We start from the raw sequence: 21,359 nt of genomic DNA on the forward strand, positions 1-21,359 counted from the left end.
CCATCAAAATGAATTTCTTAACTTGACCTTTAAAGTTCTATCTCTTTAATTCTTAAAATGTAAGCTATTTCACACACACACACAAAATGAAGATGATCTATTTTTAAACCACAATCTTTATGTCAATCAGTAAAAAGATCTGGCCAGAGCTTCACAGTTATTCCTAAGCTGGGGAAAATTTCAATTTCTTGAAAAATTTTATGTAAGGCAAAAATTGACAATGTCTCATCTTCCATTGATTTACCATTTATTGGCAATGAATTTCAACTACCCATCAATAATGAAAAAAGAACTAGACAAACCTTAAGGAACACAAACTTGGCTTATGACTTCAGGCCACTGTAGTTCCTTTTCAAGGGTTCAATTAGAAACTTATTTAAATACACAAAAGACACAAAACGTATCTATTTCATATGTTCCTAGCTATATAACCTTCTATTTAAAGGGAAAATATCATTTTGGGGTAGAGATAATCTAAGTGATTTATTTCCCACTTCTTTCTAGTTTTCTTTATTTTTAAAAAATATCCCATAATGTGTATTCATCTTGTTTTGAAACATAAGTAGCCTAAGTCAATCAATATCAACAAAATGATAATAATAATGCTATGCATTTATTGATTCACCTATATGGTTTATTTTTTCTAGTCCTGTAATTCCTGGTAAATTACCCAGCTACACCCCTACCATAGCACAAATATTGCACATTCCCAAGTCTGCAATTGTCAACAAATTAGGAACCCTTACCCAACCCTCATTCTGCCATGGTCTTGCTGTATTGATTATTTTTTAACAGGAAATATGTAATAAATTTTATTTTTAAAAATAAATAAAATAGAACTGCCTACAAGACGGAAGATGAGCTCCAGCCTCATTTAGAAAGTCCCCTTTTGCACCATGATAAACATGAGTCTCTCATGGCCACTTAAAACTGGACCAATACCTGGGCCCAGATCATGCCATAGGAACTGAAAAATGCTCATCAAGACTCAGTAGAAAAATAAACAAAACTAAGAAACAGAAAATGACCAAAAAAGTACAAATGGCTAATAAATATATGGAAAAGTTCTCAGGCTCAGTAGTATTTTGGGAAATGCACAGGAAAATATTTTCCACCACTAGATTGGCAAAAATTTTAAATATTGCTGATTTCTATTAGATTTTAGGAAAAATATTCTCATCCTTTGTTGAGTCGACCATGAAAAACTGGAACAGCCAATATTAAGCAGGTAATTTGATGATACTATTCAAAACATAAATTTTCATCCCCTTCGCCCAATAATCCTAGTTATAAATATCTATCCTACAAAACACACCTTCATGTACATAAATAAATGTGGAAGAATATTAATTCAATAAGGCTTGCAAAGGCAAAAAGAAAAAACTGATACAATATAATTTGTCCATTAACAGGAAAACAGATAAAGTATGGTACCAATTCCAAAAGTACCATGTTATTAAGAGGCTAATAAAAAGACTGAGATGGGGTGGGGGGCCTTGTAATGGCCTGGAAAAATCCTAACATACTATTAAGTGAAAAAAGCAAGTACAAAACAAACTGTTTATCCTGATTCAATGTGCTTCTAAAACTATATATTTGCATGGAAAAATCCTAACATACTATTAAGTGAAAAAAGCAAGTACAAAACAAACTGTTTATCCTGATTCAATGTGCTTCTAAAACTATATATTTGCATATGTATTATACAAGACTTGGTATGCAAAGAAAAGCCTCAGAAAGGACATAGTCACATTGTGAAAAGTGGCTTTATCTTAGGGAAAGAAGTAGAACGGCAAGGTAAAGTTGGGGGAATGGGAAGGTTTTCACTTTACATACTTCTGTATTACATGATTCTTTACAAGAATATGTTTTATGCATTACTCAACTAAAAGAAACACTTAAAAGTACATTTCTAAAAACTGATCAGGTAAAGCACAATGAATTTAATGGCTCACTAATTCCTAGTTTATTCCTGATTTCCTAATTGTATAAGCTGACCCTGCCCGCAAAACAATCATCTCAAAGTGAAATAGACAAACTTCTTTTTTTAACATAAGGACAAAAAAATAGATGAATTGAGAATGCCTGAAATAAGAAAAGACGTTTCTAAGTTCCTTTCCAGATATAGCAGAAGAGTATTGAACAGTAAAGCAGAGTCCTCTCAGCCCTTACCCAAAACTCATATACCTTTCATTGCCACCATCAGTTACCTGCTGGGAAAAACTAGTGATTGTTCAGAATCTTGTTTGTTTTCTTTCTAGAACCCACGGGGTTGGAGTACCTCCTTTGCTAAGCACTTTTTTAAAAAAACATCCAGGCCAGTAGCAAACTTTCTATTTGTGTCTAAATAGATGGATGCACAAAAAGACATATTTACATAAAAGAAGATGACAGATGTTTCCTGGGAGTTTGTTGTATGTTAACTGGATGAGAATGTGTGTGTCGAAGAAGCACAAGTGTTAAGAAACTGATGTACAAATGACATTTTTCCCACAAACACCGTCTGAGAAAGGCAGCTACCACCAGTCTTTGTTTAGAAACCAACCCTTTCATTACCTTTAATTACTCACCCCTATACTTGTAAACTGAGGGTCCCTGCAGAACACACAGTGCTTCTATTAAACTTAACTACCTTTTCCTTCATCATCACTGAGAGAAACGTCACCACCCAAAAAGGCAGTTTCCCAAGGAGGCGAAATTCTGAAACAGGATCCATCTCTCCAAATTCTACTCCCTCCTTCCCTAGCACTCTGCATCTCACTAAGAAATACCCAGATGCACTCCGTCCTAGCTTAAACAGACCTCATCAGTAAGAAAGGAAGCTCTTCAGGGGCTACTGCAGACTAAAGCTTTCGGGCTTCCCTGGTGGCGCAGTGGTTCAGAATCTGCCTGCTAATGCAGGGGACAAGGGTTCGAGCCCTGGTCTGGGAGAATCCCACATGCCGCAGAGCAACTAGGCCCGTGAGCCACAACTACTGAGCCTGCACAACTGGAGCCTGTGTTCCGCAACAAGAGGCCGCGATAGTGAGAGGCCCGCGCATAGCGATGAAGAGCGGCCCCCGCTTGCCGCAACTAGAGAAAGCCCACACACAGAAACGAAGACCCAACACAGCCAAAAATAAAAATTAAGTAATTAATTTAAAAAAAAAAAGCTTTAAACCCTCCCCCCACCCCCACGCCTACTCTTGTGGGAGAAGTTAACTTTCGGGATCCTGCATTGTTGGCTATTAGAAAAACCATCTTCAGAATAATAAAGCTTAATAATGACATTATAAATGAAAAATTATGATACATTAATTGTGATACATTCAGGCACAGACAAAATGGGCCATTTATTTATGAGTAGCCAGACGGACAATTTTTGAGTATAAAGGTCACTGAGAGATTCAAATATATGGGTCATGACACCTCACATTCAAATTTCAATTTTACATCTTGTTTGTAAGCTGGAAAGATAAACAAATACTAAAATAATTTCAAGTAAAATTAACAGATTTTCACAGCATAGATAGGCCATGAGATCTTGGCTTTCATAACTATAAAAGGCTTTGGTTTAACAGTCAAATAGGCAGAGTGTGTAGCTAATAATCATGCAACTGTACTTGCCATTAGATAGAGCTCTGCAAACGGAGTATGTTGAAAAGTGAAGATAAATGGACCAGAAATGTGAACAAAAACTGGAGGACTGGGTGGGCAGGGAGCTAAATAACTCTGATGTGTGATTTAGAAAGCACATCTGCCTGAAATAGAGCTGACTCAGATAATCTTGTGAGGGTCTCACACTTTTACTGGCTTAAAATGTGTTTCACCGTGTAGGTAGAGAAATTCTCTCGGTAACAAAACCCTTCGCAGTCATTGTTTTTCTGGTAAACTCAGTCTTACTCTGCCCTTGTTGGAGAGAACAGAACGACTTTGAAAGAACCAGTCACAGGATGAATGGGAAGGATGTGGACCGGAAGAAAGTTGGAGATACAAGAAGCTGTTTGGGAGAAGCCAGGCACCGAGGGAGCCTATGGGGCTGGGGAGAGGTTGCTGACGGGCAGCCCTGTTTCACCACCATTAAAGCTTAAAAAGAACCACTTGGGATTGATGGATGGCTCGGCTCCGGACTGGCACTCACTACTATATGATTCCAAGGACCGCTGGGCAAGACATTAAGCTTTCCACGCACCTAGACCTTGCTAGTCAATAGGACTTAGCGTTACCAACGCAAATAAAAGAGAAATAAAGAGCTTTGACTGTGAAGTTTTTATCTCCTCCTTTTGTGTATCTGCTCTTATTTTTCTCAGATGCTTGAGAAAGCTGGTGGGGGGTGGGGGGGAAGTTAAAAGTCAAAAGGAGGATAGAAACAACTTCTTTCCTTGTCCAAGTAAATTAAAGACTTGTTTGGAAGACGCCGTTGTCAGTACCTTGCTTTGTCATTTCTAACGCAGGGTTCTCTAACTTTCTCTGGTAAAGAGCAATTCCGCCCTCATCTAAAGGTTTGTGGTGGCGAGATAAACGCAGGGAACAGATGAGAATGCTTCTAGGGAGAAAAGGCTTCCCTGGGGATATGGTGTAGGGCATTCTGTGTGTGTGTGTGTGTGTGTGTGTCTGTGTGTGTGTGTGTGTGTGTGTGTGTGTGTGTGTGTCTGTGTGTGTACTCCTGCTCATACATGTCTAGTAAAAAGCAGCTTTTTTCCTTTACATTTCTAAAGCAAGAGGCCAAAGAGAAATTACAGAGAACAGACAGATAAGAAAATCATTATGTCTAAATAAATGAATATGAGGGGTGGGATAAGGAGGGTGGGAGGGAGGCTCAGGAGGGAGGGGATATGCGGACATGTGTGTGCACATGGCTGATTCGCTTTGCTGTACAACAGACACTAACACGGCATTGTGATGCAATTATACTCCAATAAAGATCTAGTAAAAGATAAACTAATTAATAGATATAAATAGATAATTAAATATAAAAATATAAATAGATTAAACGATAAGCTCCGTGAATGGAGGGATTATGTCTATAGTTTTCAGGTCTAGAGCCTGGGATCTGCTGCAAGGAAGCACATAATAGTTATTCCATACATACATATATTTTTAATTAATTAAGTGAAAGTAATAAGAAACACTGAATTCTGAGACTAGGACTTAAATAGAATGCCCTCTGATGCCTCAAGCACCTTAAATATATAGAGCCTCATCCAAATAAAAGCCACTGCGATCACACTGTAATCTAAACCAGCAGGGGATGTCGCAAGACGAGTAATACTCTACCAGTATATTCCGCTTACTTAAACTGAGCAAACAGGAAATGGAGTTAGGGATATGTATTTATATTAGAGGTACTCTAAACAAAGATGTTTTGCAAAATTTGGGGATAGAACATGGGGAGATGATAACCATGAATCATAATCACACAGCACCTATGAAACGCTGCAGAGATATTTTTCGTGTAGAATTCTGAAAGCTGTGAGATCGGTTACACAATTCTTTCAAGCCTTTCTCCCTGTGATGCTGATTCTCATATTAACATTTTCTTATAATGTCTTCTATTCCTTTCTCAACTTAGTGGTTCCCTCAGAAGAATCTTATTACTTCTTCCTAAAATAGCCATTTTGATCTGTGTAGCTCTCCAAAATGCTTCTAAATGCTAGAAAAGAAAGCAAGAAGACTTTATAACTGCTAAGGAGATTAATCCTTAAAGCAGCAGAAATAAAAAACATAATAATTGATATGCACATGTGCTTAAAATTCAGACACCTGACCAAAGTAATCTATTCCCATAAAGATTGGATTTAGTGATGTTTCTCTACTTACAGGTTCATTTCCTGCACATTCTCAGCTGCAAAATAAAAGGTCTTGATCTGTGGATGGCTGATCTTAAAAGCACTTGAAGGGGGAAAAGCACAGACACATAAGAAATTAGAAGTTAGTGTAGTCAACAATGTAGTCGAAAGTAAAACAGTCAAATATAAGTATGGTAAGTTCATCTGCTTTCTTTGTTAATTTACAAAAACAGAAGTTTTAGTTACGTTAAATACCCATTGTCTAATCTCTATTTTATGTAGAGAGCAGAGGGGTAATTCATCATGTCAGGACATCCAGACCAGGACTGAGTCGTGGCTGATCAATAGTTTCTATTTAAAACATATGGATATATTCTTTTATTTTCATTTGCTGTCTTGCTATAAATAGACAATAAATTAAAATATAAAGTGATAGATGTATCACTTCAAAATACTCAGATCAATTCCTTCAAGCAAAGTATTCATTCAAATTCAATCAAGCATATACAATAATTGTATTTACAGAAAAACAATCAAGCATAAAACTTCTACACTGTGAAAACACATCAAAAACTTTATCCAAGCTATTCTCTATTAGTAAAGGAAAAATATAAGGCAGATTTTTCGTTTAAAAGAAAAGTATACGCAAGAGGGAAGACATATGGGAACATATGTATATGTATAGCTGATTCACTTTGTTATAAAGCAGAAACTAACATACCATTGTAAAACAATTATACCCCAAAAAAGATGTTTAAAAAAAAAAAAGTATAGAACATTGAAGATAACAGAGTATTTCCCTTTTACCATTTAGACAGGAAGTCCCGCTGTATGGGCCAGAGATTTTGTAAATGACCAGTGTGGTCAAAACCACAGCCTCGTGTATCACTAAAGATAGGAAGCTATATCAGAATGGCAAAGACCTAAAGCCAACACCAGTTTATTCATTAAAACTAAATTAATCAATTTTTGCCACTAGGAACACAGGTCAATAGGGAACTGCCCCACGCTAATAAAACAGGAAAAGATGTCAAAAGCAGAATAAAGAATAAGTGAAAGGTGAAGAGGACTCATATGCAAAATGCAGCTGGATCCTATCATGGGAAGAGCACTTCGCTGGGAGTCTGGATAGCTGGTCTAGAGTCATGGGCTGGTGACTCTTGGTTCCTGTCCACTCTCAAATCTTTTGGACTTCAGTTCTATCAGGGGGCTAATCCCCAAGTCTAAGACATCTCAAAGAATTCAATTTTCAAGGATGTTACTGACAATTTCATGAACTAAGAAAAAGAAACTGGTTTTGTATCATATCTGCAGCTCTGGTGACTCCTATGTAGTCATTCTCTTTACAAGGACACAGCCTTGACATCTCGTCACCCTGCCAGTCCTGGATGGCCGCTTGCTTTTCACTGGATCACAGACACCATCATTAACAGCACGCCCTGCCAGGGCTCCGTGGGGTTTTAAAATCCATCTGCTCCACAAAATGAAATTCCAGAAAACAAGAGGTTAAAAGCTTCTATTATTGTTTGGGGTTCCAACCCATAAACTCAAAATTCTCAGGCATTTGAAGTCACCATCATTAACTTCCAAATCACCTTATCACCTGAGGAACATTATAAAGAGATGTTATCCTTGCTCCATATTTTGTGGAAAATGATAGACAACTTACTGCTTTTTCTTGCATTCAGATGCTCTCTCTACAGTGAAATCTGGCAGGTTGATAAATCCATCAGCTTTCTCTGCCTGAAACAAATACATACACAAATATGAATAAAAGTGTACATCTTAGCAGTTCACTTATTGGGATCATATATGTTGAATAGAGATAGAGTAAGTGAAATGGAGGTGTGTCAAAAGATACCCCTCTGGGTTTCCCTGGAGGCGCAGTGGTTGAGAGTCTGCCTGCTGATGCAGGGGACACGGGTTCGGAGCGGCTAGGCCCGTGAGCCATGGCCGCTGAGCCTGAGCGTCCGGAGCCTGTGCTCCGCAACGGGAGAGGCCACAGCAGTGAGAGGCCCGCATACCACGAAAAAAAAAAAGATACCCCTATGAATCAGCATTGGACTTATCCTAGATACATATTTTTAAGAGGAATTAATATTCCCCTGATAAATCATCCAGAATCTTTCCCTGAGAAGTAACATGGCACAGTTTAGGGACAGCCAATGTGTGGCACAAGTAGGACCTGCCCGACCCCTTTTTGTCTTCCTAGAAAACATCAGAGCTCACCTATCAGAGCTCCACTTCCTGCTATCCTCAGCATCTTTCTCATCCTACTTCTCTCACAAGCCACAAGCACATAAGAAGGAACCTAATTAACACGCTATTATATGGTGAGCAGAGGCCTGACTTTGGAGTTAGTAAATTGAGGTTCATATCATGGATCTACCACCTACTGGTTGTAATAGGACTTAAGTGAGCTCAGACAAATAAAACACTTAACAGATACTGAACAAACATTTTTTCCTCTCCCAAGTCTTTAGGAAGTTCCTTGGGGGTTAAATCACAGAGCCATGTCTTGGAAAATCTCAGTTCCATAATCAATTCCCAGGAGTTTTTTTCTATAAAGGAAAGACAGCAGAGGAAAATGACACTTTTAAGGATGTAGAATGAATACCACTTTAAAACACCAAGAATTTTACAGGAAATGTAATCATTGTTCCACCTCTAAAAATGTCTTAATCTTTACTTTATGAATAAAATTTAACTGAACCATAGGAGGCTAGATTGCTTCTCATAGACAGAACTCAAATCTTCCATCTACACTGGTGTCTCTGAATGGAGAATTACAATCCACAAGATTAAACATAAAAGAGTCAGTTACTGGGAGATGAGTAAAAATTGGTTTTAAAAATACAATCTTAATTTTTAGAGTCAGCTAGCTATGAAATCAGCACCATGGGTGCTCTTCATCTGTGTTTCTTTCCCTTATCATCAAATAGGGTGCAACTTGTACTCTTTCTTCAGAAATATTAAACTGTGAAACTTCCAACCTTAGCCCTGTCCTGTCTTCTCTCTCCTGCATGAGTCAACTTATCCAAACTCTTCACCTGAAGTGCTTTCTTCTTATGAAACTCAAAACTCAATTCGAAAGGGCACTTCCTTCTTTAAAAATTATACATGTTTTTTTTCACTCAACTTATCTCTCTTTTGATGTGTTAGTTAATTACTGAATGGTGGTTTCACCAATCCTATCTCAAAGAGAATGTAAAGAACTTGAAAAGAGACTGGGTACATCAACTTTTTCTACAATGCACAATGCTTCTTGTGAACTCTCAGTTAGCATTATATAAAAGTATAGTGTTTAGGGCTTCCCTGATGGCACAGTGGTTGGGAGTCCACCTGCTGATGCAGGGGACACGGGTTCATTCCCCGGTCTGGGAGGATCCCACATGCCGCGGAGCGGCTGGGCCCGTGAGCCATGGCCACTGAGCCTACGCTCCGCAAAGGGAGAGACCACAACAGTGAGAGGCCCACGTACTGCAAAAAAAAAAAAAAGTATAGTGTTTAAAATTTATTTTATTGAAGTATGGTTGATTTACAATTTTGTGTTGATTTCTGCTATACAGCAAAGTGATTCAGTTATACATATATATTGATACCCTCTTTTTCATATGCTTTTCCATTACTGTTTATCACAGGATATTGAATATAGTTCCCTGTGCTCTACAGTAGGATCTTGTTGTTTATCCATTCTACAGATAATAGTTTGCATCTGCCAATCCCAAACTCCCAAGCCATCCCTCCCCCACCCACACTAAAAGTATAGTTTTAAAAAACGATGTTAGGCTCCAGCAATTTCTCTTTTAGATATATATTCAAAAGAAGTGAAAACAGGTACTCAAATAAATACATGTACATGCGTGTTCACAGCAGTATTATTCACAATAGTCAAAAGGTGGAAACAGTCCAAGTGCCCATCAACAGAGGAACAGATAAATAAATGGTGGTCTATCCATACAATGGAATGTTATTCGGCCATAAAAACAAATGAAGTACTGATACATACTCTAATGTGGAGGAACCTCGAGAACATTATGCAAAGGGAAAGAAGCTAGACACAAAACATCACATATTGCATGCTTCATTTACATGAAATATCCAGAATAGGTAAGTTTATAGACAGAACACAGATTAGTGGCTGCGAGGGGCTGGGGTGGGGGTAGGGAATAGGGAGCCACTGCTTAAAGGGCATGGGTTTTCCTTTGGGTTGATGAAAATGCTTTGGAACTAGACAGAGATAGTGGTTGCACAATACCGTGAGTGTACTAAATACCACGGAATTGTTCATTAAGGAATGGACACTCTCATGTAAATTTCACCTTGATTAAAACAACCCTATGATACGCTAGGGTATTTTAGTGTAAATTCCTGCAATTATTTTAGAAAGAGTAAAACAATTTATATTCACCATTTGTTTCTACTTCCTCCCCTCATTCATTTCTATGCCCACAATTCCACAGAAGGGGTAGTTACCATGAACCCCAGTGATTTTCATGTTGCTAAATCCCACTACCCTCTTTAGCCCTCATTTAATTGAAGTCTAGAAACGGACACTCCAGCCCACTTCCTCCCTCTTGAAATGCCTCTTAACAACACATTCCTGCTTCCCCCTTTCTCCTCTAACTACTCCTTGCTTTCTTTCATAGGGTCTTCTTCCCCCTGTCTGTTTCTTAAATGTCAGTATTTCCCAGATTTCTAACCACAGACCTACTCTCTTCTCATTCCAGTACTCTCCACAGGGAATCATACACACACCCATGACTGCATGTATAACCATTGTACACACATATCCAAAACCTATACTTCAAACTCATTTCAACCCTGGTGCTTCTGTCCCAAGATACAACTGCCTAGTGTACCTATTCAATGGGTGTTCCACAGACCCAATATTTGTGCCCCCCCATCCCAAATTCATATGTTGAAGCCCTAAACCCTAAAGTGATGGTATTTGGAGGTGGGACCTTTGGGAGGTAATTAGGTTTATTAATTTATTTTATTTTTGCTGTGTTGGGTCTTCGTTTCTGTGTCAAGGCTTTCTCTAGCTGTGGCAAGTGGGGGCCACTCTTCATCGCGGTGCAAGGGCCTCTCACTATCGCGGCCTCTCTTGTTGCAGAGCACAGGCTCCAGATGCGCAGGCTCAGCAGTCATGGCTTATGGGCCTAGATGCTCCGCGGCATGTGGGATCCTCCCAGACCAGGGCTCGAACCCGTGTCCCCTGCATTAGCAGGCAGATTCTCAACCACTGCGCCACCAGGGAAGCCTGGTAATTAGGTGTAGATGAAGTCATAAGGGTGAAGCCCTTACTAATCCTACAATGGGATTAGTGCCTTTATACGAAGAGGAAGAGACCAGTGGTTCCCCCTCTTCTCCCTACTCCTCCTCCATCTAAGGATATGGCAAGAAAGCAGCTGTCTGCCAACCAGAAAGAATCCCCTCAGCAGACATGGAATCTGCCAGAACTTGATCTTGGACATCCCAGCCTCCAGAACTGGAAGGAACAAATAGTTGTTGTTGGAGGCACCCAGACTATGGTATTTTGTTATGTGACAGCACAAACTAAAACTCTCCCCAAGAGTGGAAAATCCAAAACCAAACTCATCATTTTACTCCATGAAATGCCTGCTCCTCTTTGTCCTGTGTTCTCCTCTTCAGTGAAAGATACCACTTTCTATCCAGTTGTCCAAGAATAAAAGGAAATATGGAAGACACCTTTGATGCTTCAATCTCCTTCTCAGCTTCTGTGCAAATAACCACTAAGTTGTATCATTGCTGCATCTGCCACAGCTCTTTAATGCATCCCTTATCCACCACCTCCTTCAGACCACCATTAACATTCACCTGAATTACTGCAAAAGTCTTCGAAACCATTATCCCTCTTTCTAGTTCTGTCCTTTCCTCTGATTTAGTGTCCAAATCACAATCACAGCAAATCTTCACTCCATGAACTTCTTCTTTCATTAAAATCCTGTACGGTTCCCAACTGCTCTTAGACAAAGTCTAAGTGCTTTAGCAGAGTATAAAAGGTGCTTCATGATCAAGCCCTGCTTAATAATACAATTTCATTTCCTCCAGGGTCCCTACCCCTTATTCAACCAAAATAAACAAAAAAATTAAAACACAGAGAAAAATACTTCCATTGAGCTGAATTACAATTAACACCCAATTTATAGCATTATTAGTCTCTAGACAATTTTTTTTCAGTACAAGAAGCCCATATTAAATGATAACAACACAAAAACCAATCAACAAAAAACTAAATACAGATATATGTAAAAGATAAATTGTGTGTCTTCATCTGGGTGGATTCCTTTCCTGCAAAACAGAGATGGCTGAGATTCCTTCAAACAAGAGCCAAAATGAATATGAGTAAAAGATGCTTTAGGATTTCCCCAGTAATGTTTCCTTTATGAGCAAAGGCATTTTTCATTGTACCTAAGACATTCAAGGTGTATTCAAAATCACAACTGTGTCAAAAATTGTCTTTGCTTATTTGACTTGCAAAAAGTGCCTCAAAAATGACAATCACAGTGGGAAAATCCTCAGGAAATGACAGTTTTCTCCTCTTCTTCCTCCTTTCCCTCCTCCACCCCCTCAGATTCCTTGTTCCTTATTGTATTAATTAAATAACTTTCTCAAATGGAATCCTTTCTCTTCAATCATTCCTAAATTTCTGAAAAGTTACTTGAAATTTCTGCATCGGCACCTGCAATTTTTTTCTCTGGATTCTAATGTAATAAAAATCTTGTTCTCTTACCAGAAGTATCAAACCATCCTTTGGTCACTGTGCAAACTTGTCTTACCAAATCTAGTCTTAAATTCTGAAACAAGACACTGCTCTTCACTTTGTGATGTGATGTTCTACAATCTTAAAGGTGTTGCTCCTCATGTACCCATCCATCCACTTTACCCAGCAGCTCTGATTTTGTTCAACTCAGTGAAGTTTCATCTGTAGTTGGCGTATTATGCAGCATTAAACACATATGTTTATCAAAACCTACTAGAGAACGGACTTGAGGATATGGGGAGGGGGAAGGGTAAGCTGTGACAAAGCGAGAGAGAGGCATGGACATATATACACTACCAAACGTAAGGTAGATAGCTAGTGGGAAGCAGCCGCACAGCACAGGGAGATCAGCTCTGTGCTTTGTGACCGCCTAGAGGGGTGGGATAGGGAGACGCAAGAGGGAAGAGATATGGGAACATATGTATATGTATAACTGATTCATTTTGTTGTAAAGCAGAAACTAACACCATTGTAAAGCAATTATACTCCAATAAAGATGTTAAAAAAATAAAAAATAAATAAATTAAAACTGTTTGTGGTTATACATTCATTTATTCAATGAATATTTATTGAGTACCATTTCTTTGTGTCAGGTACCATGTCAGATACCGTGTCAGATATTTGGGCTTTATCAGTGGACAAAACAGAGATCTCTACTTTCAAGGAGAAAAGAGACAATAGCTCAACAAATGAACACATAAATTACATAGCACACGGTAGGCAATAATTGCTATGAAGAAAAGTAAAGGTGATCTGGGTAAAGGGGTTCTGACTGCAATCAGGGCTGGATTCCTTCTGCTCCTAGGCTTATAATGCCCTTCCTCCCTCACTCCCCTAGATATGTCTCCACAAATCAACTTCGGTGTGACCTTCTCCAAAACTTTCTCCTGCTCCTCCAAGCCTGGAACTGTGCCCTCTTCTTTGCACCTCAACCCCAGCGGTGGACTTTGCTTACCATACTTCTCTTAACTGTATTTAGTTATCTAGGTATTCCTCTGGTTCTCCAACAGATGGTGAGCACTTTGGAGGAAACAATTTTGTGTTTATGGTTATATCATTAATTCTTGGGACAAGGTACGTGTTCAACACATGCAAAATAAAGAAATGAGTTTTGTGAATGAATGAATGACAGAAACATGGTTTTTTTCCTCTGACAATAAAGAAAGTGCTAAAATGAGATGCAGAAGCCACTTTGGAAAAACACTGGGCAGTTTCTAAAAAATATAAACATACAATTACCATACAACCCAGCAATTCCATTCCTAGGTACCTACCCAAGAGAAATGAAAGCATATGCCCACGCAAAGATTTGCATGCAAATATTCATAGCAGTACTATTCATAATAGCCAAAAATGGGAAGCAATCTAAATATCCATCAACTAGTAAATAGTGTGGTATATTCATACAATGGAATACTGTTTAGTGAACAACTGACACGTGCTAAAACATGGAAGGGTCTTGAAAACATAATGCTAAGTAAAAGACAGACACAAGAAATCATGTAATACTGTATGATTCCTTTATATAAAATGTAGAGAAAAGGCAAATCTACAGAGACAGAAAATAGAATAGTGGTTGCCTGGAGTTGGGGGTGGAAATGGAGAGTCACTGTAAATCGGCATAAAGGATTTTATAGATATGATTAAAACGATTTAAAGCTGATGTATTATGATGGCTCATCACTCAGTAAATTTACCAGAAATTACTGAATTGTAAATTTGAATAGGGTAATTTTATGATATGTAAAACATATTTCAATAAAGCTGTTTTTAAAAACATGAGATGCAGGAAAAGTTTGGGGATAAAAAACAATGAATGAAATCCCTCCTGTTTGGCTATCAGTAAGACTTAAATGAAGGTAAAATGTGAGGTCTCTGACGATCCCACTGATGACTCAACAGGATTTGTTCAAACTTTAGACACAAAAGTAGGTTAATATTTCTTACTTGCTTCAATTTTGGACTACAGGAATTTCAGAGTCAAAATATTTTACATAGGATTTGCCACACTCAGACATATTGTTAAAAATTAATTAAGATAGGATATCAAATTTTAATATTTAAATGCAAAATAAGTGTTCATTGCCATCAGTAAAGTTTGGCTTTTTCATACTACAAACCTTGCAAAATAGATAAAATCACTTCTTAAGGGACTACATATGTCAGAAAGGTAGAGACGAGACCTAGAAAAATAAGAATGATATATATATTCCAGAGGATAAGTAGGTCAAAGAAGACCAAACCAGAAGCAAATGAAGTATAATACAGGAAATTATGTATTTCATGGTGAAAAACAAAGAGTATAATTATCGCTCTATTCTCAGTGGAACTTATTTCCTTGATTCTGAGAAATCTGATTTTTTACATTTCAATAGTTCTGAAATCAAGAGGCACGTTAGAATCTAGATGAATTTTCATTGTACCATTTCCCCCAAAACCCTGTTATTAAATAAAGTATGTGTTTAAGTGAATAGAATCTTCAGTTCAAGGAAAAAATTAGTTTAGAAAACAAAATATAGATTTCTTTGTAATATGCTTTTGCATTTATGTGTGAATATGGATTTGACAGTTTTGGAATTACTTTAAATAAATTTAAGGGAAGTTACCCAATGAATATCAGAATTAGGAGCTTTGCAAAGCTCCAGTTCTCCATATAAATCCGTGGTTTGCTCAGTTCTGCCCTGAAACCCCCAGTATGTTGGAAACGAGCAAAATCTAAACTCTAAGCAGAGCTGTCCGTGTCACTCTGGAACAGTTGTCACTAAATTCTAATGGCCTATAATTTTCTTTCTTTGCAGTGTCTTTGTCTGGTTTTGGTATCAGGGTAAAATGTTGGCCTTATAGAATGAGTTAGGATATTCCCTCCTCTTCAATTTTTTTGGAATAGTTTAGAAGGATTAACTCTTCTTTAAATGCTTGGCAGAATACCCCTGTGAAGCCATCTGGTCCTGGAGTTTTGTCTGTTGGGAGTTTTTTGATTACTGATTCAATTTCAATACCAGGAATTGGTCTGTTCAGATTTTCTATTCCTTCCTAATTCAATCTTGGAAGATTGTATGTTTCTAGGAATTAATCATTTCTTCTAGATTGCCCAATTTGTTGGCATGTAACTGTTTGTGGTATTCACTTATGATTGTATTTCTATGACATTGGTTATAACTTCTCCTCTTTCATTTCTAATTTTGTTTATTTGGGCCCACTCTCTTTTTTTTCTTAATGAGTCTGGCTAAAGGTTTATCAATTTTATCAATATCTTCTAAAGGTACAACTCGGTTTCTTTCAATGATCTTTTCTACTGTTTTTTTAGTCTCTATTTCCTCTCTAATCTTTATTATTTCCTTCCTTCTGATGACTTTGGGTTTTGTTTGTTCTTCTTTTTCTAATCCCTTTAGATGGGAAGTTAGGTTGTTTATTTGAGATTTTTCTTCTTTTTGAGGTAGGCTTACATTGCTAAAAACATCTCTTAGAACTTCTTTTGCTGCATCCCATATATTTTGAAAAGTTGTGTTTCTATTTTTATTTGTCTCAAGGTATTTTCTGATTTCCTCTTTGATTTCTTCATTAACCCATGGGGTTTTTTTAGTAGCATGTTGTTTAGTCTGCATGTGTTTGTGGTTTTTCCAGTTTTATTCCTGTAATTGATTTCTAGTTTCATACCATTGTGGTCAGAAAAAATATTTGAAATAATTTCAATCTTTTTAAATTTATTGAAACTTGTTTTGTGGTTTAGCATGTGATCTATCCTGGACAAAGTTTCACGGGTATTTGAAAAGAATGTGTATTCTGCTGATTTTGGAAAGAAGGTTCTGTGAATATCTGTTAAGTCTATCTGATCTAATGTGTCTTTTAAGGTCACTGCTTTCTTATTGATTTTCTGTCTGGATGATCCATCCATTGATATAAGTGGGCTGTTAAAGTCCCCTTGCATTATTATATTAGTGTCAATTTCTCCCTTTATATCTGTTAATGTTTGCTTTCTATATTTAGGTGCTCCTGTATTAGCTGCATAAATGTTTACAAATGTTATAACCTCTTCTTGGATTGACCTGTTTATCACTACATAATGTCCTTCTTTGTCTTTTGTTATAGATTTTGTTTTAAAGTCGCCTTTGTCTGATATGGGTATTGCTACCCAGTTTTCTTGTCCATCAACAGATGAATGGATAAAGAAGATGTGGTATATATATATATGTGTGTGTGTGTGTGTGTGTATGTATATACACACACACACACAATGGAATATTGTATATATTGTGTATATACATATATATACAATGGAATATTACCCAGCCATAAAAAATAATTAAATTTTGCTATTTGCAACAACATGAATGGACCTGGAGGGTATTATGCTTAGTGAGTTAAGTAAGACAGGGAGATACAAATACTGTATGCTTTCACTTATATGTGGAATCTAAAAAATAAAACAAATGAACAAACATAGCAAGGCAGAAACAGACTCACATATACAGAGAACAAACTGGTGGTTGCCAGTGGAAAGAGGGGTGGGGGAAGGAGCAAAATGGGTGAGGGGGATTAAGAAGTACAAACTACCTGGTATAAAATAGATAAATTACAGGGATATATTGTACAACACAGGGAATATAGCCAATATTTTATAACAACTTTCTATGGAGTATAATCTATAAAAATATCAAATTACTAAACCATACACCTGAAATATAATATTATAAATCAACTGTAGTTTAATAAAAATGAAAAATAAATAAATAAATTCTATTGGTACACAGACTCATGACACTGAAGAAATTTGAATTATATCCTCTAAAATACAAGGTAAAAATAAACTGAGGTGAAAGAAAAGGTGAAATCAATTTTTAAAGTTCTAGCTCTATGGAGAAACAGTCATTCTCATTACACTGTTAGTGGTAATGCAAAATGAAACCCCGTAGAAGGAAACTGAGCAGTAACTAACAAAAATGCATTTACCCTTTGACCCAGAAATCCCACTTCTGAGATCTGTCCTAAATATAAATATGTTAAATGGCATATGTATGGCAACATTATTTGCAAGAACAAAAGACTGTAAAGAATTCAAATGTCTATCATCAGGGGACATTTGAATAAACTACGGCATCTACATATAATGAATAACTATGAAAAATGACATATATACATATAATCTCCAGGACAAAGCAAGAGAAAAAGTAGGGTACAGTACAATAGATACAGTATGCTAATTTCATGTAAGAAAAGAGAGATAGGATACCCCTCAGTATACATACTTTCCTATATTAGTAAAAAGAAACAGTAGAAAAAAAATTTTTTAAGAAACATAAAAGGAAGGAGGAAAGTTGGTAGAGGAATGGGATGAAAGCAAGGCTTACCTGGTTGTAATTTGTAAATAGTTTTGACTTTGGAATTGAGTAAATGATTTATATTAAAAATAAATAAACCAAAAACAAACAAACAAAAAAGAAGCAGTTCCAAAAATTTAAAACAAATAGAAACAAATGAGCCTAACTGAACCCAAACATGGTGACATAACCCCACACACATAATAATAGAGCACAGAATTTTGAGTATACATATTTAGTGGAATGCAGTCTAAGAACGTTTAGTAGTGACATTGTTACTATTTTTAGATAGCTTTAGTAGTATTTCTTCCCCTCAAAAAATTGCATGAAATCTAAAGCTTCCCTCCTTCTCTTCAGATGACAGATTATGTGATGCTGCTTTGTTCTGATAAGCAACTCGACCCCCTCTTCCTTTCAGGAAAGGAACTAGGAAGATTATACACCAAGGCAATCTCCATTTTACGAGTATTACCTGGGCCTGCAGGCAGAGAGCTGAGCGTATTAGCACTGGGCTATGACAAGCACTGCAAGGGAAGAAGAAAAAATAATTTTTTGTTTTGTTTTGTTTTGTTTTCAGATATCAGAAGCAGGCCTGGCAGTGAGAATGCTTGAAACCCTTTTAAGAAATATAATAATTATAATAATCTTGAGTAATATCTAATAAAACCTTAACATTTACTGAGTGCTAAGCATATGCCATCTGGGTACTATTAGCCTTTAGAGGACAATTAATCATATTCAAGTGCCAGAATTTAAGAAATGGATCAGTTTTTAACCTAGACATCAAACTAGATTGGCATTATACAATAGGAAAGTTATGTGATGTCATTAAAGTGACAAAACTCAGACCAGAAGCCAGAACTCAGTTAAATAATTCTAGACAAAAATTTCTTCAGTCTCAGACAAGAGCTGAAATAGAAGAGAATCTGCAGTTGACGGATTGCATGGAAGGAAGAGTCCTGGCTTTGAATCAGAGTATCTTGAAGCAAGCCACTTAATGTGTAATTTTAGGCCGAGCAACTTAACCTCTCGGGCCAGCACCACATGGTGGATCTAACCAGAGTCTTCAGGCTGACTAGAGTTAACATGAATCTATGTAATACTGTAAAATTGTCAGGGCCATACATAATTTAAGATTTTATTATTAATGATAAGAATTGGGGAAAGGCATGGAAAGAAAATAAGAGGAGGAATGACCCAAAAAGGCAAAGGTGAAGTAAAAGAAGTTTTTCACTCTGTCCACTGTCAGCCGGGCCCTCTGAGTAGCTCTTTCTGTGTCTAAGCTCCCTGTTTCCTCTGTGTCAGATTAATTGCTGTAATAAATATTTTAAATTCTTTGGAGAACAATAATGTTAGCAAGCTCTCTGTATCCTTCATACATTATCTGGGGTATGCTTTTATTAAAATGTTATTGCATTGGGGTTTATCTAGCATTACATTAGGAATATAATGAGATTTTCACCCAGAAAGTCTTTCTTCTTACAAAGAGACGTTCTACATAGAAAACATTCGGTAAGTGTTCTTGGTTAATAAACAGAAAGACCTGATTTCCTACAGAACCCACAGATTCCTGGCATTCATTATAAAAAGGGACTGAAGGTGTTGATGGTGATAATCGTGACGGTTCTGAAAGGCTGACGCTTCAGCAAGGCGGATAGAAAAGAGCTCTTAAGGAAGCAGACCGCTTGCAGTGGATGCTGCTAGCGAGCCAGCCACATGGATCACCTGGGGCACACTGGCCAGACTTCACTGCCAGTCCTTGCATCTCTTTGTGGGAGGACTTCTCTGGCTGCCAGATTCCAGTTCCCCACCTGTGCAGAGAGGCATTGCCCCCAGGACAAGCCCTCAACCAATGACCACTGGGACTGGGTATATAAATATTCCAGTGCCCCTGTCCCTTGGGAGGAAAACTTAGAAGCGCATGTTTTTCTCAGGCTCTCGGAGTTCCCCAGCAAAATTAAGTTACCTACAGTCATAATTTGCTTGCTCAAGACAGCTTTCTGGGTTTTTTTTTCTTTTTTTTTTTTTTTTTTTGCGGTACGCGGGCTTCTCACGGTTGTGGCCTCTCCCGTTGCGGAGCACAGGCTCCGGACGCGCAGGCTCAGCGACCTGGCTAATGGGCCCAGCCGCTCCGCGACATGTGGGATCCTCCCGGACCGGGGCACGAACCCGTGTCCCCTGCATCAGCAGGCGGACTCTCAACCACTGTGCCACCAGGGAAGCCCTCAAGACAGCTTTATCAGCTAACTTTCCACCCTTTCTCACTTCCTTATTCCCTTTCCAAGTATTTCTGGTATCACTACCCAAATAAATTACTTGAACCCAAATTCTCTTCTCAGGGTCTGCTTTTGGGAAATCTAAACCGAGATGCTATTCCTCTCACTGAAAATGTCCTTACTCGTGGTTCCTGCTCAGGAACAGCCCATCTGCTTGACACCATAATCCCTCTTCATTATTGCCTTTTAAAAATCACCCAAGAATGGGACTACTTCATTATCATATTAGGTCATATTTAAGTGGTGACCAAGAAGTGACTGGCATCTTACTGTATGATTTATAAATCAGCTCCTCTAGCTAGCCATTCTTACTTACATTCTTCCATTCTCTCCCTATGAAATCATATTTTAAATGAAATTAAGTTACTAGTGAACTTTCTGGTAGTCTGACATAAAAGATAGTCATTATCTTCTGAAATATTTTCAGAAACAATTAAGATGGAAATCTTAGCTCAAAACAATCTTGTGTTGTTTTTCTCTGTAATATAATATCCTCACCACTGGGCACAAGCCTTAGTACATGAGGCCATTCGTGATCTGCCCCATGCAGCTTCAACTCTCATCAGTCTTTTAGAAGCCTTAAGACCCTAGAGATGCTATCACTTTCCCCTACGTAGAGTTGGTCTTTTCAGCAACATGGTCAGAAAAAAAAGAAAGAAAGCACTAAAAAGAAAGGAAACGTTTTTAATGAATAGGAAGACATTTGATTAAATTTCGCTATTACAGAATAAATTGTATCTCTTGCTTCCCAGTAAATTTCATCTACCATCCATGGTTAGAGCAGGAGTGAGGGATGAGTAAATAAAGGAACATCATTTAAGAAAACTTGAGATCTGGTGCATTTGCTTTCAATATTAGAAATTCAAGAGAAATAAAAAATAAGGTTAGTATAGCACATAATTGTGCCTTCACGCAATGCATATTAAATCTTCGAATACTTCAGAAACTTTCAAATCTCTTCAAACTGTTTTCATAAGTTTCATGAGTGCCAGTAAGTTACTACTGAGCCACAACAAAACAACCCCAAATGGGAAAAAATAGTTTTCCAAAGAAGATATATAAATGACCAAAAGGCACATGAAAAGATGCTCAAGGTGATTAATCATTAGGGAAATGCAAATCAAAACCACAGTGAGGGCTTCCCTGGTGGCGCAGTGGTTGGGAATCTGCCTGCCAATGCAGGGGACACGGGTTCGTAACCCAGTCCGGG

General features: G+C 37.6%; 2 protein-coding genes across 12 annotated transcripts in view; one reads left to right on the top strand and one right to left on the bottom strand.

Annotated features, from left to right (window-relative positions):
- Positions 1–21,359, top strand: part of OPRM1 (opioid receptor mu 1) — a 155,503-nt gene that overhangs the window by 118,355 nt on the left and 15,789 nt on the right. The window lies entirely within an intron of this gene.
- Positions 1–21,359, bottom strand: part of IPCEF1 (interaction protein for cytohesin exchange factors 1) — a 177,545-nt gene that overhangs the window by 40,891 nt on the left and 115,295 nt on the right. For all 11 annotated transcript variants that reach the window (XM_024748041.1, XM_024748037.1, XM_024748042.1 and 8 more), the window contains 2 exons: positions 7,438–7,511; positions 5,800–5,871 (listed from right to left, as the gene is read on the bottom strand). In XM_024748041.1, coding sequence (XP_024603809.1) covers positions 5,800–5,871; positions 7,438–7,511 — 146 coding nt within the window. The remainder of the gene's footprint in view (positions 1–5,799; positions 5,872–7,437; positions 7,512–21,359) is intronic.

This window comes from Neophocaena asiaeorientalis, unplaced genomic scaffold (assembly GCF_003031525.2).
Source record: "Neophocaena asiaeorientalis asiaeorientalis breed wild unplaced genomic scaffold, Neophocaena_asiaeorientalis_V1.1 scaffold123, whole genome shotgun sequence".
In the NCBI taxonomy this organism is placed as follows: Eukaryota; Metazoa; Chordata; class Mammalia; order Artiodactyla; family Phocoenidae; genus Neophocaena; species Neophocaena asiaeorientalis.